The sequence below is a fragment of the Onychostruthus taczanowskii genome, unplaced genomic scaffold (assembly GCF_017590055.1).
Source record: "Onychostruthus taczanowskii isolate IOZ18803 unplaced genomic scaffold, ASM1759005v1 scaffold26, whole genome shotgun sequence".
In the NCBI taxonomy this organism is placed as follows: domain Eukaryota; kingdom Metazoa; phylum Chordata; class Aves; order Passeriformes; family Passeridae; genus Onychostruthus; species Onychostruthus taczanowskii.
Window position 1 is genome coordinate 6,316,764 of NW_024499906.1, and position 26,283 is coordinate 6,343,046.

Consider the following 26,283-nt stretch of genomic DNA (forward strand, 5'->3'; position numbering starts at 1 on the left):
TATCATCTGTGCTGACATACTAATTGAAGTAAGATACTTTGCTTGATTAGTATGTGGTGATACAGTTTAGATTTTGTTCAAAAATATATGTGAATAATTAGGCTATTTTGAAAACACTTGTTGCTCTGAAAATTGTTCACTTCATTGAGTCTGCCAGTAGTTAGGCTTGAGTAAAGATCAAGCATTATGGAAAGGTTACATCTTTACTTCAGCCAGCAACTGAGTTCAGCCAATTTGCAATGCACTGTATTTATGTAACCACCAGTCTTTTAACAAGCAGCAGTTTATTTGAAAACAAAGAAACAAACTAAACCTCAAAATAAGTATCAACAAGAAACCTCCCAAACACAGAGATGTATTTGAGGGCTTGGTTAACAGCTTCCTTTAAAAGCTGGATTAGCTACACAATTTAATTCAGTTTTTGTCTTCTCGCTGCGGAGGTAGCAATATTAAGTCATGCCGTATCACCTCTAATGAGTGGCTGTAGTTTTTCAGTATGTTTCAGCATACTAAGACCATAGTTGTGTTTTCTCTCATTCACCACAAATGCTTTTAAAGTGATGGTAAACGCCTACAAACTTGTAGTTTCCATAACAAAATACTTAGTAATAATGGCAGCAGTTTGTGAAACTGCTGGTGAAACATTGTGAAAATGTTTATGAAATTGTACCCATAGATTTAGTTGGTTTTTGTTTGTTTGTTTGTTTTTTAAAGTATTAGCTATTTTTATGAAGGAATATACTTGAAGTTTCTCAAGTAGTTGTGATATATAGTTAGATCTGTTCAACTGCATTTCTTTGGTTGTTGGAATATAAACTCAGTCTGTCTTGTTCCTGATGATTTAGAAATGTTGCTATTTCTACATAAATTTAAAATATAGGTTAAATGATGAGCCAATGGGTCCTTTCAGGATCTGTTGAAAATTGAACATTGAGTAATATTGCATAGTCCAATGGTGATATTGCAATATCACTGTTAGGAGAAAAAAGTGAAGGAGCCCAGGCCATGCTGCTGCTTTCACAGGATATGGGCTGTGTTCTGAGCCCACAGTGAAATCTGCTGCTGGGGGTTGGAAGTTGCTTTGTGCAAGAATATGCAAGACTGTGGGTTCTTGTTCAAGTGTTAGTTTAACAAGCACTTTTGAATCTTGGCATATCGTGCCCAAGTTTCTTATACTTAATGACTAGAATAGGTCCAGGTGAAATAGCCTAGAGACTCTTTTTTTGAGAGAATTTCTAGAAAGACTGGATTGCAATGTTTGCAACAAAACGTCCAAGTCACATGATTGAAGACCAGATGTGCACGAGTCCTACACTTTATCCCCTTTTTATATATTGTGGCTGTGTATAGCCTCATTGAATACCAAAGTTAAGTTGGTTAGAACATGCTGATTTTCTGCACTGTACTAATTGAAGTTAATGTATTCTAAAATCTTTGAGCGTGCCAATACTGGAGTGTCTTTTGGTCACATTATGATTGTGTTAAACCTGATAATGTGAATTTATTTTCTTTTCCATATGAGACACTACAGGCACTAAGATAGACCCATTACTGTACAGTTTCTCACCTGGTCATGTCTAGCTTCAGTCATCTTACCTTAAATTTATACCGTGGTAAGATAGAGGAACTTGGCAATAGTAAAACCTGATGTCCAGTTTCAGACAAAAATACAGTGTATTAGCTATGTAGCACCATGTAGCAAAATGAAACCTTGCAAAGGCATTGTAAAGCTGCACATTGTTTCATCTTCTGCTGTTTTGCTAACACATAAGAAGTACTTACAGATAGGAGTAGTGCATGGCAGAGAATACTAGCAGGTGTGTGAAGCCTGCATGTTTTTCCTTTGCAAGCTGGTTTGCTTGGCAGGTCTGTAGTTTCTTCATTTTATTTCCTTTAAAACTTTGTACAATTTTTGTGCATCTGAACCATTCTGTCACTAGTTGGAATTCGTACTTGTTGATAAATACTGCTTTATTATCATAGACCTGAGCTAGTGAAGAGGTCCAGCATTTCTGTGACCCAGGAAAGTTTTTTAGCTTAGTTTGTGGTGTATTTTAATAGGTTTTTTCATTTCAGTTCTTAATGGCCTTCTGGGAAATGTTAAAACTTACTGGAAATGTAAGCTCAAATGAAGTCAAATAGTCCTAATGACTTCTAACTGTTTAACTTTGTTAGAGCTTACTGTTGAATTAATTGGCTCTATAAATCTCTTAAATCCAAGTGCAACATTAAGAGGACATTGAAGTGTTCTAAATAAAATGTGTCCACCATGCTCTGTGGGAAAAACAGTGGCAAATTTTCAATGAAAATATATGTAACCATATTTTTTTCTGAAAGTTGAGCATTTATTTTCATCTATTTGAAATGAATGTTGCTTTATATTCGACTTTCTGTTCTCATAATTTCATAACGGTTTATGTCTCTTGGAAAGGTGAAAGTAAACTGTTCTAGACTTGTGGTAAAGATTCCAGTTTTTTGAAGTACAGACACAAATATAAGTGCTTCCAGAGGATAAACCACAATGGCTTAAACTTCTGTGTTAGTACATACTGATATGTGTTCAGGACTGAAGGTCCTTTTATACTTTCATTTTAAGGTAGGCAAAACATTGGGGAAATTCATATCTGATGGCTGACAGAAAGAACCCTAAGTAGCGAAAGAAAATATTTTGAAAGGTAATGAATATGTTTACATTTCTTGAAAGTTTTTTTTCCAAGGGTCAGAAGTTTATATAGAATGTAAAAAGGATTTTTTAATTTCTCAGATTATTTCCTTCTGTATTTTAAATATTTTCAGAGAGTGTGGACTTTTCAAATTCACATTAATTTTGAAAACCTTAAAAAAATTCCATTGAACAGAAACAATTTTCTTAGAGCTGTAGTTTTTCCACTTGGGAAGTGCGTTAGCTCTCTGAAAAGGAATTGTGCAAAATAGCAAATAAATTTTAATTTTCCATCCTTCATCCATGAATGGATTAAAATGTTCCAAGTGGTGCTAATTGTTGAAATTGAGAGTTGCCAAGGTCTTGTGCTATCTTTAATATGCCAGACCTTCAAGTCTTAACAGCTTCTAATACATCTTGCTATCAAGAGTTGTTTTTCCTTTTGTGTTTTTGCCATTTCTAGGTCACTGTGTTTCTTAGTTTCTGCTGAGCAAAGTGACAGCAACACAGACAAAAAAAATTTCTACTGTCAGAGGCTGAAGCAAGCACTGACAAAACTTGAAGTCACAAAGCACTTTGTATTCTGAAGTGAGAAGTTGTTCCCTTGCAACTGTTCATAACATAACATTATCTTATGCAGCATAACGTTACTTATGAATCTAGTGCCCTCAGTTTGGGTGACTTGTAGAGAACTTGAAGCACAGTGTTAGTATCTATGGTAGACATGCTTGTATTTCAAGTTAGTTGGAACATATAATGATCAATGGAACTTGACAGTATTTTTCTCTCATTTGAGTGCTCAGTACTGTCTTTTCTGTCTCTGGATGTTTATTCCTTCCATTTGTTTTCTTCCCTAACTGCATTATCTGTGTACTTTGGAAAATAGTTGAGAGTTCCAATTGCTACCAGAGTCAGACTGTTTACCTTTTGCTATAAATCTGTGTACTGTTACTCAGCGTTGACTCAGAGTTTAAGCTGTGCTGACTCTGACGTTCAGCTGGTGTCCCAATAGCCAGAAGCAGTGACCCAGCCTTGGGAAAGTCTAAAGAGAGAGAGCTGTGAAACTCTGAAAAGAAGTTTAAGGTGAAGTTTTATGTGACACAATCTGAATTACTATCACGTTAATACAGATGCCAAAATTGTGCGTAGGAGAAATCCTACATGAATAAGTTCCTTCTGAATATTAGTTTGGAACGTTAGAAAAGAGGGACTTTCTGTGCTTACTGAAACTTTACTTTGGACTTTATTTTAATATTTGAGTGGTTTTAGTTGGTTTTAGATCTACACAGCAATCTTGAATTGAATTGTGTTTATGGTTTAGCATTTAGAGCAGAGGTAGTTTATAGTCTCTAGTTTGGTCTGAGGAACATGAATGTCGCTTGTGTGTAGGATTCAGTAGATAAATGTGAAGATACATGTAGAAAAATAAGAAATGAGTGAATTAATTTTTTTTTTTTGTGGAGGTGATAAGGAACATTGTGATCAAATACAGAAAGAGTTCATTAAGGAGCAACATCACTGTGAAAGGCAGAAAAGAGATTTAAATCTCTGTCAGAAAATAGGAAACCAGTGTGAAGCTTTGAAAGGATGGATGATATGCTGAAGAGATACAGGAAGGAGATATTTTAAGGGTGTCAGTATCCAGTTCTGAAACACTGTAGAATGGAGGTTTGAGGAAAGCTTGGGCAGAAATCCTTGCCACAACTGAGACAAGAGACAGAAGCTCAGAGTAGCTGTGGTGGGGAAGGAAGAAAACCTTCTGCAGAAGGATCTGAGGATCAGTAAGAGGTGGTGTTGTGACTAGTTGAAGCAGTGAATGCAGAATGGATAGGGAGGGCAGGAGCTGTATTGCTGCCCCAATTTAGCTCCATAGTGAGGTCATGGGTGGTCATGAGCTGTAGGCACGACATGCTTTTACAGTCATCTGGTGAATAGTCTGCAGACTGTTGCAGCTTCTGTGGAAATGTACAGTTTTGTGTACTTCAGGGACTCCAGTCAAATAATTAATGATGTTGTGTTTGTTAGAAGACTGTCTATGGTACAAGTTTGCCAAAGCTTGTTGTGCAAACTCAGGATCAGCCTTTGGGGGTATTCTATGCCTATTCTTGTCTCTGGGAAGCCTCTAAATGTTGTGGAGGACCAATACTTACATAGCATGGTGGACCCATTGTAGATTTGAATTTGTTGCTGGGGAAGTTAGCAAAAAAAGGTACTGTTTAATTTATTATTAAGTGAATTAAAATGAAAGGAAAACATATGTGGTACATGTACTTACTGAATGTCCTTCAACAAAATGAGAATCCAAGTGATAATGTAGCTGCTACTTCCAAAATCAGCTGGGAAATTGTAATAATCTTTTCATATGGATGTGTAATTTTTCTTTGTGAGAAGTATTCTTTTTATGTAGTTACACAAATATATAAAAATCCTGATTCTGTGAAAGTTTCCTCCTTGAAACTCCACAGCTGGTATATTCACCTTCTGACTCAGAGTCAGGGATTTTATCAGGCTATAATGTAAAATCTATGGGTACTTTTTCTTAAAACTTGGTTGTAACAAGTTGTGCGAAGTGCTATGGTTACAGTGATCTTGCTAAGCTTGACAGCCTTAACTGCACATAAAATGTATGATTTGCAAGTACTAACATTTAACTCTTCGTTCTTTTTATTCTGCACCATCTTTCATTCTTTTCTCAAAATTTATGCATTTTGTATTAATCACCTTTGAATTACATCTTTGCCATTACCATACAATCCTAATGCCATATATTAAATGCTGCTGCCCACTTTTATCCCCACTCTGGTCCTTATTACCACCATGGTTGGACTGGTTATCACTCCCCTCCAGCAGACCCATCCCTCAGTTTTCCTCCTATCTCCTTCAACACACTTACACAGGCACAAACATGGGACAACTTTAGCTACAGTATCCCATCTGAAGGAGACAGTGACAATGGTAGGTGTTCCATATATAATTTACTTAATTTTGTGTTTTCAGAAACATGAGTATGTGGAGAATGCCCCACGTGGCTAAGGACAATACTCTCCAGGGGGTGTTTATAAGACTAAATTCCTCAGAAGATGCACTTTTAATTTACTGTGAAATATGTAGTGTCAAAAGTCAGAGTGAAGTTTTACTCTTTTTTTACTCTGATGAAACAACTTTTCCCATGATGTTGATTCCAAGAACTGTTTTCAGTGTGAGTTTATTTACTTCCTTTATTTTCATGAGTTGTAGAAGTTGTACTCAAACAGCAGTTAATTTTGCTCCTCTCTCTTCTGCTGTTTTTATTTATTATTTTTTGAAAGTTACTAGCTATTAAAATATCCTACTTCCATCTGCATTTATTGGTGCAGGTACGTAACTACCATAATAGAAGAATCCATAAAGAAACAAAGCTGAAACAATCAACTAAGCAAAAATAGTGATTTCTGTTCAATAGAAACTGTTGTTAGTAACCTGTTCACAGTGAAGGTCAGGTAGATTAGTGGACTTTTACTGCTGCTTTTGTTTTGGTTTTCTCCAGGGTTTTCTTGTCATAATACACTGAGGCACAGCACTGAGATGCAAAGTGGGTCATGTTTTGCCAGCTGCCCTAAAGTAGAAAGGTGTTTAGATATTAAAAGGTTGCGAAACTGTCAAAAGCATCAGATTGAAACCAAGACCATAAATATTGACTGATATATGCAAACATTTAGCTTACGGTTAAGGAAACTTTCCTGGCTGACTACTGAGGTGCCACTCTGGAAGTCACACTTGTACCACCCAAGACTTCAGGACTGAAGCCTCTTCACAAGAGGACATTTCGTTCTTAGTTCAGATCTTTAGTTGAGAGTATTTCCTATTTGCCTCAGTGTTCTTGATTATAAAACCATAAAAGATAGCATGTGTAAGGAATGGGCTCTGTAAGGGAAGTGAGTGTGGAATATAAAAATTCTGATACTGGTAACTTGAAAAAACTGAATTTAGTTCATGATGGTCTGAAGCTAAGTTAATATTTCACTGATGAATAGCACAACAGAGAAACTGAGAGGTGCTTCTTCTATCAGTGCAGAATTTGATGTGTTTACCTATATTTTTTTGTTTTAATCTTCTAAATGTTAGCATTTCTCTTGGAGTGCTATAGCAGAAACTGCTTTTACAGCTGCATATTTTTTTAATTGGGGTTGTTACATTTCTGTTACTTAAATTTAGACTGAATAAGTCAAAGAGAAAGTAACTATGAGCTTTCAGCCTGACTTCAGCTCTGCCTGTCATAGTCCAGCCTTCTTTTTGTCTGTTGTAAGTAGAGTCAGGTTAAATAATTTTGTGCTTTGCCTGAAGGATGACATTATCACACTAAGTACTCAGTACACTGAATTCCTTGATGTACAATTAATAGTGTAGAAATTGATATACAATTAATAGTGCATTTAAATTCAGTGCAGAATTGAAAATTTTTGCCAGGAAGTTTGTCCGTTTGTCCTTGACAGTGGTATGTTGAGTAGGTTATTAACAATGTTATTAACTATTACTCATCTAACTTGTTGACACTTGTGCAGAATCCTTTTTAAAAAAATTTTTTGAACAAGTACTACTTAATAACCTGCCTTGAGCATGGATTCAAAAAGCAGAAACTAATTCTTTGAAAGAGTGAAAAACAGACATTCAGGTGTGTGTGAGGTATGGGCTCCCCTTGTTGGAGGTTGTGTGTAATGCTGAGAAGCAAGCAACACTCAGGACTGCCGAAACTTCCTCTAGTGGAACACTTCTAAAAAAATTCAGTACATAACTAAAACTTTTATAGTTAATGCTTTAGACTATGAAGGTTTTTTAATTTTGTTTTTTAATCAACTAACTTATTTTCTTGAAAAGCTTCTAATTGTAGATTCACACTGCCTAAGATTAGCCTGCCTTTTTCTTGTAGTGGAATTGACAAAGAAATGCTGATACCTTTCAGTAAGGTTCGTCCGTAATCTGAAATTGCAAGGAAGTAAATCTTGGAACTTTGACTTCACAAAGGCATAAAAAAGGATAGCTGTGGCCAAACTGAATGAAGACCATAATAGTACTCTAATTCTATGAAAATTGAACATTATTCAGTTTTTATTGATAATTATTTGAAATGTTGCTACTGCTAATAAAACTACAGTGGCTTTTAGGTACCATCGTTGTACTCTTCAAGAAGGTTTTTCATCTAGGTATTTCATCTGTGAGAGGCAACAAAGCTCAATTATTATACTTGTACAATGAACTAGAAAATCTTAGTAATTGCAGCTACTATTTTTAATTAATGTCATAGGAGATTTTTAATTCACCTGTTAAAAATTCAGAAACAGCCTCCAGTAAGTTATTACAGAGTTGGTAATGCAGATATTTTAATACAGTACAGTTCTGGAGTTAATAGAAATCCTTGATATGAGTTTCTGCTCTTGAAAAGCTTGGGGTTAGGTTTGTTTTTTTGGTTTTTTTTGTAGCCATCTTAAACGATATAATTTTTAAATAACATTTTACGTATTTTTCACCATATATAAGTGTTCTAACAGGCTCTGTGTTTATGGGCATGAACAGTCATAGTCACATATCACCTTTCTACAAAATGTTAGGAAGTATGGATCTGTTCATACACCCTGCTTTGCATTTAGAATTCAATTCCAGATGTTGAGTTTGCCTTCTACAAAGCAGAAGATTAAATATCAGTAAAACTGTAGGCCCTTTGCATTTGAAGGCATGGCTCTGCTCCTCTCATGCATTTTGTGGCAGGTCAGCATGAGGAATGTTTTTATTTATGATGTGTGCACCTCTGTGTAGAGCCTTTTGAATGGTGACACTGATGAAAATGTGTTGTCCTCCCGGAGAAGGGATTTGAGCTGCAGTCACTCTCTGTAGTTCTCAATCCTGCACATTCTCTACAGGATGCTCTCCCACTTTATCCCTGGGATCTCTGATGACATTACAAAAAAAAAGAGTTTGGTAATATAGAACTGTAGTATTAGTTGTTCTATTTAAAAGCAGTTCTGTTTAACACATAGCATTAGTATGGCATTCTAGAAATTACTGATTTTACTGAAATTACAGCAATGCAACAAATTTCAGTTCACTGAGAAAAGTTAAATCAGGACTGTATGAGTCAAGTAGTGGAAGGAGGCAAGTTTGGTAACTGGCCATGGTTTATTCTGTTTTGATGCCTAAGATGAATAGCCTAAAGATATACAAGGAATTTGTTGCCTTAAGCTGTTTATAGTAGCTAGGGGAAAGAACTCTGCCTTTTGGCTGAAGTGCCATAGGTGCTGTCTGTCTGTCCCTTTGGTAACTTAGATCAATCATCTCATTACTTAAACAACCTGCATTCAGACTGAAGTGCCATGGGTGCTGTCTGTCTGTCCCTTTGGCTAGAGAAGTAACTTAGATCAATCATCTCATTACTTAAACAACCTGCATTCAGGTGAACCTGCAAACAGTTGGGTGAGATTCCTCAAGACTACAATTGCTTGAGGTGGCAAACAGAGTCACAAACAGGGACAGTTGCATTTTGGCTGTACATCCTCTTGTTCTTCCGACCCATTCAAAGCAGTCACTGCTCACACAAATGGAAGGGTAGAGGTGCATATTTGCAGAAATGTCATGTAATGATTTCAAGGAACTGTATTTTGGGCAAAGTGATAGAGTTGACAGGACTGGTAGGAAGGAGAACTTCCAAGGGCATGTGCTATGCTATGTTTGCAATATGACTTTGTAGTGTAGGCACTTACTGAATGGCTGAGTCTTCCTACATTTGTCTTTGTTTGGTGGGTTTTTTTTTTTTTGTTTTTTTGTTTTTTTGTTTTTTGTTTTTTGTTTTTTGTTTTTTTGTTTTTTGTTTTTTTTTAGCATAACCTTATCTAGTAAGCATTTTGTTCTGTGTGGGAGGCTTGTCACGACTTTTTACGCAGTTCAGCGTCTTGTTAGGAGAGAGCTCTACTTAAGAGTGAAAGGTGTTTCCTGCCATGTTAAATACAAAGTGTTTTACAGATCAGACTCTCTAAGGGACACTGCTGGTGCTTAATCATCTGATAAAACTTGCCTGTTCAGATGAGGATTGGGATGATGATTTATTTGCACCATTGCTGCTCAGGACACTGTCCAGAGCAATATCCAAAAAGCAGCCATTCATAACTGTAATCCAAGATTAGATTTTTCTGTCTTCCTGAGGACAAAAAAATTTTCTAACTGTTTTTGCTGGAGGCGCTGCCTAAGGATTTTGCTTAATTTAGAAATAAATAAATCAGAGTGTTTGTTCTTAAACTAAAATCTCTCTTTTTAAAAATCACAGTGTTCTTAAGACCACAAAGAAATTTGGAATCAATAGATCCACAGTTCACAATTCGAAGGAAAATGGAACAGATGAGAGAAGAGAGAGAGCTTGTGGAGCAGCTACGTGAGGTATGTGAGTGTTGGTAGAATTAATTTATGCTGATGGAATGTCTTCTTCAGTTTTTCTTTGGGAAAATTGCCTAAGGAGAAAAATAGAAGAAAGGTTAAATGAGGCAATATTACTTCTGCAAATCACATTGATGAGACTGTTGCTGAAGTTCTTTATCACAATCAGATGTCTGTATTTCAGGAAAGACTTTGTAAAAATGAGAAATAATAATGGGAGTTACCTGAATGGCATCCAGTCAATCAGCATGCCTTGCACTGTTGGAATTAACTATTTGTTTAATTTAATCAGAAAGGATGAAGTGAGCACTTGAGAGACAGAGAGAGAGGTCTAGGAACTATTTCCAAGCAGCTGGAGAAATCTTCAGTTTTGCATGTAAAAGGCACAGTGAAATTTATTAGTTCAAGCTCAAAGTAGATAACTAATGCTTGAAGCAGCTTTCTTAGAAATTAAATCAGTATTTCATCAGTGGAAAATCTGAATACAGAAGGTGGTTTCCTAATATATTGTCTTGAATGTAAGAGCTAGAACCTGATTGAAAAATTGGTGCATAGGATTTGTGTTACACAACTAATACCTGCGTAGCAGTGTTTGTGTGACACCTGGTTGTGTTGACAAAAAAGAGATGACAACCTTTGCTGTGAGGAATGTCACAAGCCTGAACCTGTCAAGGTTTCCAGGTACATCCCATTGACAGGACAGAAGGACAGATGTTAACATAACTGCAAATCTTGACAGTGATAAGTGATTTTCACTTCTCATCTGAATTACAAGATTATTTGTTTTTACCTCATTAGCTTCATGGAACGGCTAATTGAAAAATGATCAGTTTGTTTTAAATAACATATCTTCTATTATTTAATTTTAAAGCAGCAGTGTTCTTCTCTTTACCAAATAGTGTTTAAAAGGTGGGATTTGTAATGTAGAACTATGCGGACTTCTGGATTTGCATCGTCTTACCTCAGGCACTCACCTGTTCTAAGTATGAAATAACCTAACTTTGCCCTGCTGATTTTCTGATTTTTCCTTTTTTTTTTCTTTTTCTTTTTTTTTTTTTTTTTAGTAGAACAGGTCTTAAGATCTGTTAAAGATTTGACATAGTTGATAGAATGTAGTGTATTATCAATTCTAAACCTGAATGATGCCAAAATGACAAGATGCAGGAATTAGATGAGACAGACATATTGGCATTGGGGAAGAAAATGCAGTACTGGGGAAGTAGCAGTAATAAACTGCAGTAGCTGGTAGTTATTCTGACCCTAGTCTGTTCAGCAGCATCAATGCAGCTTTTTAACATTTCTTTGAATGAGTTAAAGAAGAAGGGTTACCACAAGTATATAGCAAGTCCCCAAATTCCTAAAAATGATCATAGATAATTTCCACAAGATTCTTGCCTTGTGCATTAGTTGAATTAATCCTCACAATGAAGAGTAGAACAAGGTCAGAACACTGTGTCAGGCGTGATTGTGGAGAAGTAATAAGGATGTCTCTACACAGTATTAGGTATTACAAGGAGTGCTGCTTTAATGTGTTACATTTTAGCTCCACTCACTATCCTTCTTAGCTCTCACCCTGAAATATCATGTCCTGGAATGCAAATTATTTTGTTTCTTGTGAGAAGTTTGGTTACAAGTCAATGAGCTAGAAGAGTGACTATGTTTGAAAACACAGTGAGATTTTCAAATTAATAAAACTTATTTAGATATACTGGGTCCTTTAGTGACATTAGTTTCCACCAGAGCATTTGATTATGTATTGCACAAGAAAATAGCCCAGAACTTATAAATCATTAAGTTTGTACTTTATTCAATAAATACATATATTAGTAAATTTTGCTTTTGAACTGTTTAATAGTAAGTTAGCATGTAGTGAGATTCCACAGAGCCATGAACTCCAGCATGAAATGGCCTTGAGTTGGTATTGTAGATGCACTGTGCTCCTATAAAAAGCATACCCTAGTCTACACTGTCTCCCAGCAGACAAATTAGTGTTCTAATAAATCCATTTTTATTCCATTAACTTTATATAATCGTTTTGTAACAGGTTTTGGAAAAACAGTCTCAAAGTGTATTCTTCTATGTACTTATTTACTAAAAATGTTTTCTGATTTGTGAATTAAACTAAGGTGAAAATGAAGCATTGTATTAGTGACCATGATGCACTCACTTGTTTGCAGTTGTGAAGCCTGCATGCAAGTACTTGAGTAGTGTGTCTAGTAAAAGAAAAAAATGGGGAAATATAATGAAACTCCAGAGTGCTTCAGTGGAGGCTATTTTATGGTGAGGCCACCCAAATAAAGGATGTATGAGGAAGAAGTGAAGAGCTAGATTTCTTTAGATTAGATTTCTTGCTTTAGAGTGCTGAGAATATGATGTGACTGTCTTCAGCTGCATGAAAGGTAGTAAAAGAGAAGGTGTAAAGCCAGGCTTTTCAAAGATTTACCGTGAACCCATGAAAAATAGTGGCATAAATTGCAGAGAAAGACATTTCAAATAGTTACAAGGAGAAAATTCTTTGCCATAAGGGCAGTGAAACACTGAATAATGTTGCTTGGAGATTTTGAGGGCTCTCTGTCCTTGCAGATATCCAAAACTTAACTAACCAGAGCTCTGGTATCACTTCAAATTTGTTAGACTGTGACCTCCAAAAAATCTCTTCCCACCTACTTCCTTTATTCTAAAAGGAATTATCTATTCATAGATTTTCATATTCAACCAATATAGGTTGAGGTAAGATATTAATAGAGAGTAATGACATTTAGAGGTTCAAGAAATATCTGTTTGAAGATATTGGGGAGTAATTATCTCTAAGTGTAGAGTTGGAATGTTTTCAAGATTGGTGCACAGTTCAGGAAACTCATCATATATAACAATCTATTTGGTTTGGGGTTTTTTTTTTATACTTAAGTATTTTCAAAAGTATTTTATTTTGCAATATCAAATTCTGTTTGTTGAGACTTCTGTTTTTCTTAACGTCTATCCAGAATTTCTCTTTTACATCTGAATGTTTTGCCTTCTCTTACCTATTTTTCTGATTACTCTAAAGCTTCCTGAGTGATTTTTGGGCTACTAGGGAAAGATTGTCTTTTGTTCTCTGCTTGTTCAGTCATTAACACAATGTAGTTCTGTTTCAATTTTCTGCTGATAAAGAAAATTTAAGATGGATAAGTAGAAGACTTGGGGGAATGGTAAAAGGAAGGAGTCACATGCAGTTCAGTCACATGACTAATTGCATGAAGTTGTGTTTTTATACCTCTCTGTATAAAAATAGTTGCATATTGTGGCAGCAGCATTGCAGTGTTGAGTTCATTTAAGGAAGTTTGTGTAGTTGAGTGACTGGCATAAACGAGGTTGTGGTTTAGTTTCTAAAGAATTAGTTATATAAAGGAATTGTCATTTTTTGATAATAAAAACTCCAAACCTGGCTATGTGCTTACAGCATAGGAGATGAGAGTATTTATTCCCTTTTTGTCCCATTCATGCATTTCTGTGTCAGAGTGTGCCTCCTGCATTGTTCCTTTGCAGAACATAGAAACGAGACTAAAGATCTGTTTGCCCGAAGACCTGGGCTCGGCTCTGATGGATGGTGTCGTTCTGTGCCATTTAGTCAATCACGTTCGCCCTCGGTCCGTCGGGAGCATTCATGTACCCTCACCAGCAGTAGTAAGTTGCATGTTTCTTGCTGCACTGAAATGTTTTACTGATTACAGTTTCAGTCCCAAATGATATTTGGGTACATAAACCATGTTACTGTTCAATGAAAGATCTTTGCTGTTCAGGGCAACATTTATACAATAGCAAATGCAAATGTCCATTAACTTTTATATATGATACATTTATATATATTGTCTGCATATATGTGTGTATATATACAAGGACATTTATAAATGAACAAAATTATCCTGCCTTGTCCCTGATCTAGTAACAAGATCAGGTATTTTCATAATGGCATTTCTGTTCAGAACAGTATGAAATGCTTTGATTACAAATTTTCATTCTAGTACACCCTTAAAAAAGAAAACTAGCCTGTCCTCTGTTGATTGAAAAAAAAAAATGAGGTTGGCTTCAGCAGTATATGGCTTAGCAGATGTCATGCTGCTAAAGTACTTAAAACAGTTATTAGTATATTTGTCCTGTTGGGTTATATATAGAGGTGATTCCTTTTACTTGCAGACAGAACAGAAACTTGCACTGTCGTGATTTAATACTGGCTTACCTGAATCTAAGGACCTGAAGATTACAGGACATAAACTGTGTGCACTTACTAAAACTTAAGAAAACACTATTGTGTTTTCTCTGTTTATTTCTTGAATAGATAATTGTTGCAGGTTTCTGGTAACAGTCTGGTTCTCAAGAGGTTTTGTGTGTTTTCAGACTATTTGCCTTTTTTCTTTTTAATGTGCATTTTGGTAAAAGTTTGCCATGTACACCCTAATACTTGATTCTGCCAATACCGTGGTGAATTTTGGAGGCAATCTGTAAGAATTTTCAAGAAGCCAGATTTAAGAAAAAGATATTTTTTCAGATACTCCAGTGGAATTTCTTTTGCTGTTCCTTGACTTAAAATAATTTCTATTTTTGGTAAAAATATGATATTGCCAAAATATGCAAACTTGAAATTCTTCAAATTTCAAGAAAAAGAAATTTCTCATGCTGATTTTTAAAATAAATATCTTCTGGTGTTTTCTGTAACAAAATGAACATGTTTTAATTTTTTAAAAATTTTGTTTCAACTTTATATTGATTTTTCTCTTCCTTGAAACAGCCTTCAAATTAGTTTAGCCTGGAAAATTAGTTCTTTGAATTCGTTGCTACTACAGTGAATTCTTGGTTTAAGTGAATATTCAGGAATTACAGTTGTTTCACATCTGATATTGAGAAACTAAAATAGTGAGGAGTTTAGGTTTTGGTTTTTATTTTCAGTAACATGATACTTCTGTAAGTATTTGGTGAATAGTCCTTAGTGAGACAAATTGTAGAAATGTTTGAGATTCTAAAGAAATAGGAAACTGATTATTCAGCATTGATTCTTCAGAGATGTTAATATTGTGTATAGCTAGTATAAATTTGTAAGTACATAAACAATTTAAAAGGTGTGAGCCTCTTAATTACAGTTAAGTCTGTTCTTCCTGACTTCTTGTGCCATAGATGATTTTTTTTCTGTTCTACAGCCTAAACTTAGCATGGCCAAATGCAGGAGAAACGTGGAAAACTTTTTGGATGCGTGTAGAAAACTGGGAATACCAGAGGTAATTTAATTAAGTCCGTAATTTCTAGATGTTCAAAAATGGAAAGACATTAATTACATGAAAGCTGAAGGATAATTTTATGAACTACAGGTTTTTAGCAATAAAGACACAGAATTTAAAAACTGAGCTAAATAATGTGATTTATTACTACTTTGGTGAATTTAAATGGCTTATTTCATAGTACTTAAAAATTGCAGGTGTTTTCTCAAAAGAGTAATTTGCTATTATCTCTAATACCTCTTTTTTGCTGTGGAAAATAAATAAGGAATTATGATAATGTATTATATAAGTAGCCAAAAGCTTGCTAATTTTTTCATTGCACAACATAACTGCATCTTTACCTTATGCTTTTAGAATATGAACTTCATCCTTTTTAATTTTTTCTTTTTTGCAACATTTCCATTTTTTACAATGTTAAGTACCCTATGCGTTGGTGACTAATAACAGCCTCATCTCTTGTATTGAAATGTTTCTGCAGTGATTTGAAGAAAAGCATTGTATGTTAAGTATGGAAAGCACATATGTGTAAGATTCTGTCATGTAGTTATAAGTAGTTGGAAATGGAAAATGCAGTGCTTGGTGTTTTCTGATTTTCATTTAAGAATGGTATTGCTCATCATGTAATTTATTCTCATCTTCATAACTAATGTAATGAATACTGCAGTTGCATTGGGATTATTTCAAAGACTCCCTTATGGTTTATAAGAACCTATTAAGGAAAGGTTAAATTTCAAATATGTGACCCTCAAAAGAAGGTAAAGTGTTATATAAGGTCTTTTAAACTGAACACAGGAGAATTGCATTATGTATTTTCACTGGTGCCTACATATGACAGTATAATGAAGGCTGAGTTCTTTTTCATCTGTTTCAAGAATGCTGAAATGGAAATCACACAAAATATCCTTACATCACCATCCCCTTGGAGAGCAGATGGTAATGCAAGATTTCACATTGGGAAAAAAATTCTAGTTTCAATTCTTTGTTTTATCTATATTTTAGCACTTGATTTGGAGGACAGCAAAAGTGGCAGATCATTTTTGCTATTTGTAGAACTTTTGAGGGGGAGACTTTCTTACAGTTCCAATGAATGGTTCATCATAAATTTAATTTGACAATTCAGTGTATTGGCTGGGTCTCTGAAGCTGTAATGGTTCATTTAGTTCTTGTAGTTATGTAATTTATTATGTCAGAATGATTTAATATTAAAGGTAAAATTTCACTTCCAAGAAGATGAAAATCTCATTGTTGTGGTCTTCTAGACATGGAGTATTTGTTAAGCCGCCTCATAATTCTTCTGATGCATCATAAATTATTAGTGAATAGAATACAGATCAGATTTTCCTGGCTGTAGCCTTTTGGGAAAGAAAAGGCTAAGATCTGTTTTCATTGATATTGTGAGATCTTTCAGAAATCTTTCATTCTTTTTGATTTTGGATTTCTATAAGTAAGCTCTCTGGAGAAATATTTTTTTCGGTACATTTATTACTCCTCCTTTTTAATCCTTTCATCAAAATTACTGTTGAATTCTTTAGGATTTTGAAAAAATTGATTAAAGTTTATTTGCTGAAGAGTTGCATGGAGGCTTGGGCACAAAGCCACATCTTACGAGTCTGATTGGTAATCTAACCATCTTTGTGTATGTAAATAAGCATTAGCTTCTTTTGAGGGGAAAACTCATTCACTTAAACATTAAATGAATTGCTTGCAATTGTAAACTTAGAGTAGCTTTTAAGAACTCTGAGCATATTCTGTTTGATTAGCCATCGGTAATTTGCAAAATTTGCTATATTTTATGAAAACACATCACATTGTGAAACTAGCTGGTAGATGCTAGAACTTTGTTGTTTGTTGCAGGGACATGGATTAGGAATACAAAGTTGTGTAATAGTGAGTGTGACAGTCAGCTGTCAAAGTTTTTAAAGAACTACAGATGGCGTGCTCATGCTGCTTCAGATTGATGAGCTGTGCAGTGCCTAACTATCTCTGGAGAAAGCAGGAAAAGGAGTGCAGTGAATGGCTTCTTTTCTAAAACAAGCACCTTACGTGGGAAAGTGATGGGTTCTACTTTTGGGTCCTTACATACCTGTAGGTATTGGGCTTTTCTGTGGTACTTAATTAAGCCTATGTCTAGTTCTTGAGAATTGACTTGAAATTCTGCTGCATGGGTTTGGAAAGGATTTTAAATGGTCATAATTTGTGTTGGTTTGTTTTCAGTTATTTAAGGAATAGAGTACATGCTGTTTCTTGAACTCCACAGGTTTGGAAAAATTTCCTGTTTAGTCATGTAAAATGAAAATAAGAAAATAGCTAAGTAATTGCTCTGTTGTGCTGATGTGCATGGTCTCTTACTTCTGTGGTTTTCAGCATTCAATTTTTGGATCAAAATTACTTTCCCAAAATGATCCTGGGAAATTTCATACAAATGTAGAACAATGCAGCTGCTATCTAAATGACAAAATTGAGGAACATCAGTGTCTCTTTATAATGACTGGTATGTAGAAGACTCTGAAAGCAGTTACCTGCCAGGTGAGAATTACAATACAGTGGGGGACACATAGAAATCGATTTCTGTTAACAACCACATGATGCTTCTGATTGCGTGCCGAAGGAACGCGCTGGATCACAGGCCAAAAGGGAGGTTTGAGGTCTGACCCTTAATAAGAAACTAAATAGCAATGTTCTGGCTGCAGCAGGAGGCTGTCAAAAGCGTGAGAATTGCAGAACAATGAAGTTGTGTCCAGTTTTGCCACTAGGCTTTGCTGTAGCACTTTATCAGTGAACCTCTTAAATCACTTTTTGAGACAAAACAAGTTTTCTGTTTAATGTGAGAAAGGGATGTTGGCAGGTAAGTATCTGAAAGCATGAAGATTCAGAAAATGTGTGCTATGCCCCTCAGGAGTTGTACAAGAAAAAGGTTCCATCTTTGTCTCTTAGAAAATTGCTAAAGAATACTTTATTTTACACTGTTAGCTAAAACCCATCAAATTACCTAATTTACCTCAGCAGGGCTGATGTCCTGCTGCATTTTTCAGTGCCATTCACTGGATTTACATTGTTAATGTCACATGAACCCACCAATAATACCACCCTAACTGCTTATTCAATTCATCTGTGTTGCACCCACTCTTTCATACTTTGTGGGTTTGAAAATTAAAGCTGGATTTTTTTACTTTTCTTTTGCGTGGAAGTGTGGTCCGCGAAAGAGTCAAATGTAATGGTTCTATTGCGGTTTTACTCTTCCTAGTGACATCTTAGAGATATTAAAAATTGTCAGAAGAGTGAATTATCATCATATTACCTTGTATGTGAATTTATGGAAGTATTTTATTTACTACTGCTCTTTCAGAAACTAGTAACAATATATGTAAATAAAGGCAAAAATATTAATGCAGATTTCTTCAACTTGTCATTGCCAAATTAGTATTCATACTGGGAGCAAGGACGTAGGCTTTCCTATTTCAACCTGAAAATTAATAAGTTAATTTAACTTGAGGTTTTTATTCTTGGTAGCTGTTACTCCTGTAATCCATATTACAGGGTATTATGCAATTTCAGTAGTGTTAACCTGTACTACTCCTTTCAAAAGTTAAAAATAATTGATTTGTGGTGGGTTGAATGATACTTTACTATAAGTAAGATTTAGACCAAAACAAAGCTGTATATTCAATATGTTTGAAAGACAAAAGTTACAAGTTTTGGTCTGCATTTTTTCTGGTTCTCAGTTATGAACAAACAAGGGGTACCAGAAGTAGGATCTTCTTGGCATTTTTTGAAAAAGAAAATTAAATCTTTTCAATGTCTGTGAAAATAGATTTATACAAAGACAGGAATTAATTTTTATGGTATTCAGCTTACACTAATGTAATCTCTTAACAGTTTAGGCACTTGAGCATATTTTGACCCTTTGTGGGGTCAGATCAGAGAAATAGAATTTATCTTTTTAAAAAGAAAAGAAAGACTTTCCCCATGTAAGTACTGTATTGATTGTCATGAAGTTTAAAAAAAGGGATAGACTGAAGTTATCATGATTACTATTAGAATGGTAATTTCTGTTTGTAAAAGGTAGTGATGAAATTAAATCTTTCACAGCCAAACGTTCCAGTGTCTGTGTTCCAGCACATCAGCAGTGATGCAGCGTGATTTAGTGTGACAAATAATACCTTGGGAAGGAATGGGGCATTTCAGCCATATCTCTTAAATTTTCAGTCATTTACATTGTGTAAACATATTGAGCAAAAAAGAGGATGATGATAAAGAATGGCTTTTTGGATCTCATATCATTGTACAAAGATGCAGACTATGAAAGGTTTATCTGTGCCCCTTCTGAGTGACTTCAGAGTCCTGCAGATGGGACCTAATACTGCGTATCAGCCTCCTCTGATAATGAGATCCACTATGTGGCAATGTCAGACAGGATTATTCTAAAAATCACTGTGACTTGAGTTAGTGTAGGAATTGCAAATTAAGTAAAATAATAAAGAAAACAAAACAGGAGGCTTTTGTATTCCAAAAGTAACAAAACAAAGTAAAGGAGGCAGCCAGGCAGTGACTGTGAAGTGTTTTACCTTATATCCACCTGTTAGTTGTTCAACTGGTAATCGTGTTTTTCAGTTTAATGCAAGGTATATTATCATTGCCACTTATGCTTGTTTTGTAATCACTTCACATAATCAGTTACTTCTCCATAGTTTCATCATGAGATATCCATGAAGTTGCAGTAAGTTTTATCAGGTATGACTCATTTCTCCACCTTTTTCCTCTGGACTCGGTAATGGATACTGCTTGGCCTACGGTATGGAGTTAAGTGGTTCAATACACTCTCGATTACAGTCCTGAAAGCAGAATTCTGAGGTTACTTTCATTTCTGTTTTGGTATAGTGCATATGCACTATAGATTTCTTTCTTCAATGCACTTCTGCAAACTTTTGACTTTTTATACCCGTGTAAATCCAGGAGGTCAGTTCTGAAATGCTCTCTGTTTTCAGTCACTGCAGGGGCATGCAGAATGAGGGTGGTTTGTGCACACAAACAGCTGATTATACTTTTGCTGTTGCATTTCTGTCTTACTGTGTTTATTGTGTGTGCATGATTGACAGCTCTATGATTTAATCATACAGCTTCATAGACGTAACATGTCAGTCCGTAAATGTAATTATTAAATAGGTATCTTTGTCATTCTTACTAGCAATAATTTCAGTCCCCTGAAGGAGAGGGGCAGTGTTTGTCAGAGATGGGTGGATGGGTGATAACTTCTATGGAGGTCATCTGCTTTTTCACTATTTCATGATGTCATGTTTTAGTTTTGTATTTTTATTGCACAATATCAGTGCAATAAGTGGAAATACTTCTACTGTTTTAGAAAACATATGTATTTTTCAACTACAGTTGCATTACAGAAACCTAAAATACATCAAATATAAATATTTTACATTATAAGGTATGAATATAATACCAAGTTATCCATCATCACAGAACACACAAAAATAGATATTCCTAAGGCTTTCCCAAGCTTCACTGAATTTAACTAAAACACATCATGGCAGTTTCTGTAGAAAGTTCCTTTTGCATGTGTTGGCTGTTTTTGTATGCTTTGGCTTCTCCTTATGCTGCTTAGGATGTTAATCTTGGATTAGCAACTTCATCAGTATCTGTAAAAAGTCAACTACCAGCTCTCAGTCTCTAAAGTCTGAAATTACTCCCTTCTCCATTTGACTGTGGTAGGGGCTGTTGGCATTGTTTTGGGGTTTTTTAGACAAAAATTTTAAAAAGTCCTTGTTATAAAGGTCTGGCATTTTATTTTTAAAGTATAAGTTGAATGTATCTTAAGATATTTACTTTTGGTATGTATTTGCAATAAGTAGGAATTGAGTCTTGAATGTTGTTCCAAAATTAATCCACCATTTACTGAGTTTATTGGTGTCTTTGGTATAAATTCAATATATTATGTAGTTGGTAGTCACAAATAGTTTGCACTAAAACTTGTTTCTGTGGTAAGCAGCTTGTGGATGTAGGTGTTCTCAAATACAGTACTAAATCTATCCCATTTTTAAACAAGATCAGCATGTTTTGTGCTGTCTGTGAGTTTTCATACTCTAAAGAATAACAGAATTGCTCTAAAGTTTATTACCACATTAGAGTTTTGAGTTAAAAAATTCTGAAAAAGGACTGCAGAAACAGTGCTGTTGCTAGGCAGGCTGGTTCCCTGCTCTGTATCTGCTGGCCTAAGTAACAAAATATTGCAGCTTTTGACCTGTGGTAAAGCTAGAACCACTCATGGTAAGCAAAAATAAAACAAAAAAGGAAAAAAAAAGTGTCACTGTTTAATTTGTGTATGAATGACAGTTTTGACTTCCAGTTTCACTAGCCACTTTTCAGGATAGAAAGACATTTTAAGTATTTTAAAGTTTAATTTATTTCAAACTGGAGCTTGAAACTGCACTAACAGAAAACAGACATTGAACTTCCATGTCTTGGTATATTTGTTGTACTGTCAGTTCATTAAGGAGGTGAGACTAAAAAGCTTCCTCAGGAGCAGTGTTCTCTCAAACTTACTGCATATAATTTTGTTCAGTAAGTATTCATTATCTCAGTAAGGCCTTATTTACAGTGTAAAATGGTGTATCTTAGATTGCATTTTGAAAGTACTAGTGTTGCTTGGTTTGATTTAAATGTTAAAAATTGTGTGACTATATTGGTGCTATTACATATTGCACTTCATATTGTTTAGCTAGTTCAGAGAAAGCTGCCACATCAAGTCATTGATACTTTCCAAAAAAGGTATGGGAATCTAACCTGCTAATAATTTAAAAAATGCTGCATAAGAAATTTAGTGTCCAATGCTTCAGTTTAGAAACCTTATTAAAATTGAATATAGTTAGTGCTACAATGCCTTTTTGAGTTTCTATCCCTGGGTATCATTTGAGGTGATATTTTAATACCAAGTTTTAGATTATTATATTAGAGAATTTTGCATACTTCTAATGATTTCTGTAAGTACTTTTTCTTTAGACTTCATATTGCTGCTGCTTGTGCTTTTAACAGCTTTCTAACCCACTGTTTGCTGTTTTTAAGTTAGTTTTTTCTGTTGGTTCCATTTAAGCATTTGAATAAGGACCAGATGGACAAAGGTGTGCAGACCTCATTTAAACGAGCGAATCACAAGCTCTTCCTCACCCTTGTGAACTTGGACACAATTTTGGAAGGATTAGAAGGCTTGAGCTCTTCTGTCTTAACATTCTGATGTTATATGATAGCCTCAGTATTTAGAGGAAATAAAAGAAAGCTGGGATGTCTAGTGACTAAGGCAATACTAGGAAGAAACTATTCCTACATGTTTATGCTAGAACATTGTGATAATTTATTTATCAATATCTCTATTTTTGTATTTTTAATTTTTTGCACTCTTTTTCTGTTCTAATGGCTGCCCTTCGGGATAGGCTGACCTCTGCTCTCCGTATGACATCCTGCAGTCGGATATTCGTCACATTCGAAAGACTGTTGACACTCTGCTCGCCCTCGGGGAGAAACCCCCACAATCAACTTCTACTTTTCGCTCCTGGGATCTAATAGGCTTTTGTCTTTTCCATATACTTTTTATAGTCTTGATGTATATAACTTATCACTGGAATTTGCTAACAGCATAACCTGTTCGCATGTGCGCACAAACTTTCTGCTTTGTCTCTGAAAAATTACAGGTACTTAATTTCCTTCCTTTGCCTTTCAAACTTCTCCCTTTCCCTTGCTTCCCTTCCTTGTAATATCTTTATTAATCTCTTGAACTAGAAGAGAGGAGTAGCATCTTGAAGGCAAGTCCTATGTCTTCTCTCCCCTCTAGCTGTAGTTTAAGTACTTATGTATCTCTTATTTATAGCTTTTCTTTCATGTTGCCTAGACTACTCACTAAATGTGTTAAAGCAGTGAAGCTCCTCTTTTTCCATATTTGGGTGTAGGCTAGATGTGTATCACAAGCTAAATAGAGCTGAGCCTCTTACTTTTTGTGAAAATCCAAGAATGCTGCAGATACTGAAGCAGCTTCAGGTGGCACTTCCAGCAGGTGATAGTATTTTCCGAGTGTGTGCCAATTATCTCTGCACATACTGTGTTAACAGCACTTAGAGAACGATCTTTCAAATTACTGTGATTTTTTTTAAGTCTTATATATTAACAAGAGTACTGTAACTTGAAAGATTATGTTCTGATTAAATTCCATACTGGAGTAGTTATGTTTTCCTATGGTAGAATAATCTTTTTCTTCTGTAACACAAAACAGTGTTGGACTCCTTTTAAACACTTGCTACGTTAGACCCCAAAGGTGACTGTAAATTAACAGTGGGTATAAGCAAGCAGTAGAATCCAAGGGACTTCAGAAAGTTTCTGGATGAACGTCATGCGATACAGTGACACAGTTTGGGAATAAGCTATTAGATTCCTTTACCTGCCATTCTTTAGTGTGGCATCGAGCAAGTCCCATCATTATCTTCTCTGTTTCATCACCTGTGCAAATGCAGATACTGTTTGTTCATTTGTTTGTTTGTGTAACCAGTGGAGCAAAGACAATGTAGCTAGGAAAACAGATTCTCTGGGAAGACTCTAGCTTTTCCATCCTAGGAAGTTTTAAAGAGCAGTTTAGACATACATTAGGCAGGAACTATTTTGGTATGTTTGAACTCCACCTCTGGTTAGACTGCTGGACTGATGACTTCCATTTCCCTTCCAGTTCTGGGTTCTGTTCATCTACTCTAAAGTTAAAATTAGATATTTTTTGGGTTTTCTCCTTATTGACATGAAAGATACAAATGAAAATTGCTTGAAAAATACAAACCCTTGAGTATAAGCCTATATCGACATTGCAATATTGGCCTAGATGCTGTTGCCTAAATTTGTAACTCAGACTATCTAACCAAAGGACCTCAGTTTTTTGTCTTGGAAATACATGCATTCATTTCCCCCCATCTAGTATATAATAAAATAAGGTATAAGACTTTTAGAGTATAACTAGGATAAGAGTTTGTATGTTACTGATTTTTCTGGCCATACAGTTATTGTTTAATGCTGCTCTATAAATATCCCCACTCCACAGATACTTGTACAATTTTATTTAAAAACTTTTAAATGCAGTTCTATTCCTGGTTTCTGTGGCTTAACTATATAGATACAGATAGAGATATATATATATATAGATACATATATATAGACAGATATACATAAAAAGTAGTAATTGTATTATTAGGTACATATTTTACGATGGAAAAATTAATTTCCGATGAGGGATAAATCAAAATTCTGAAAGGGTTTGGTGTCTGCCACCTTCCAGTGCATACATATAGCAGCTTCATTGCTAAAGAGTGTCATCTGCGACAAAGCGAGAGTTCAGTGAGTGCATCTAAGCTTTTTATTTGGTGTGTAGCTGTAGACTTGTGCCCTCATCCTGCACAGGTGTGTCCTCTGTGTGCCCAATTTCAGCAATTCCAACAGCAGACACTTGTTTATTCTATCACAGTTTGACATTTAAGTTTCCACTTTGAGCAGATCTTTATTTTGATTTTTTTTGTTGTCTTGTTCTAATTATTTTGCTTTTCTGATGAAACTGAGTGATATATGGCTTGAATCAGTTCAGAATCTACTAATATGTTTGTTTATTATCCAGTGTTGGCATTTGAGACAGAAATGATGTCTTCTATAGGGTTGGGATTTTGTTATTGCTCCCATAAGTGGTAAACAGGTCTCCTGTCAATGGTTTGTGTTGTGCCCTCTTTATATAGTGCTGAACTACATGTATGAGTACATCTTTTCAAATTAGAAAATCGTGTGGAGAAGGGTTTTGCTACCATCCTGTAATATACATCTGTGTCTTTGTCTAATAGCATGTCTGATTATCCACTGTGTCCAATAGTTTGGAGGGCGGTAAGAGGAGTAATCGGGGTGTTTTGCATTTTCAGTGTGCAGAAATGGAAGTTCATGTCTTCAGTGGTTTTGAATGCTTTATCAGAGTAGAACTGAGCTACTGTTGTAGCAGTGTAGAGCAAGTGAACATCCCCCAGTCAGAGTGACACTTAACACTCAAACTTGACCAAAGTCCTAACTTTGTATATGCTTACCGTGCAAACAGAGTCATCACGTAGGGACCATTTTCTGTGTGTTCTCAGCTATGACAATACCTGGTATTTAAAGTGTAGTGTTATGTGCAGTTTCTGGTAGTTAGAGATGGTGAAGCCATCTTGAAACAGATGGTGAAAACACCAAACATACTTGGTTCATGACAAGCACAGCTGTGCTGCCGTACATGAAACTTATCCAGTTTGGTATTTTTTGGGGGTTGTTCTTGATTACACTTCCAAATATCTATAAGTCTTACAGGGAAAAAAGTAGTGAAATTACCCTTACATTTTCTAAGTCTGAATAAAGTTTCTCAAAATCTATATCAAACATAATGCAAATATGAAAAATATCTGTCTTTCCATCTCTGAAGTCAGTAATTCTTACACTAAATGGGGAACTGGAAACTAAACCAGCATTAATATACTTTAATGGGTTCTTTGCTAAATTCAAGAGTCCCACTTCTGTGCTGCTGTTCTGTGGCTTTAGTACTTTTGCACCAAACAGTTCAACTCTCTGATAGTTCCTCACCTTTGGGGAGATGTCAATATTGAGATGTCCAGTTAGATATAATTGGTACTTGCTTCTCATAGCCAGTCACATAATTAAGTTGATTGCCTTGAGTTTAAAAAAAAAAAAAGTGCACTATAGTTCACCCCATATTCATTAATAACATTAATTATATTTGCTCCTCTGTTTCTTTACCCATTCGTTTTTTTGCATTGCAGTGATTGTCAGAGATTTTCAAACCATGATATCCTAATAAATGGGTTTCCAGTTTGTACTGTGCCCATCATACTCTCATGTCCTGTGGAGGTCATCTCAGCCATACTGCAATAAAACAATAAATACAGCTTGTAGTGGATATTCTTGCAGGCA

The 26,283-nt window shown here is 35.3% G+C and overlaps 1 protein-coding gene across 4 annotated transcripts in view; it reads left to right on the top strand.

Moving 5' to 3' along the window:
• The window catches only part of LRCH1 (leucine rich repeats and calponin homology domain containing 1), a 116,421-nt gene that overhangs the window by 81,692 nt on the left and 8,446 nt on the right, over positions 1-26,283 (top strand). For 2 of the 4 annotated variants that reach the window (XM_041407330.1, XM_041407333.1), the window contains 4 exons: positions 9,954-10,063; positions 13,586-13,723; positions 15,232-15,309; positions 17,674-18,377. In XM_041407330.1, coding sequence (XP_041263264.1) covers positions 9,954-10,063; positions 13,586-13,723; positions 15,232-15,309; positions 17,674-17,808 — 461 coding nt within the window. In that variant the 3' untranslated portion in view covers positions 17,809-18,377. Of the gene's footprint in view, positions 1-9,953; positions 10,064-13,585; positions 13,724-15,231; positions 15,310-17,673; positions 18,378-22,745; positions 22,758-26,283 lie in introns of those variants that run through there. The other 2 variants (XM_041407331.1, XM_041407332.1) reach the window with 2 other exon arrangements.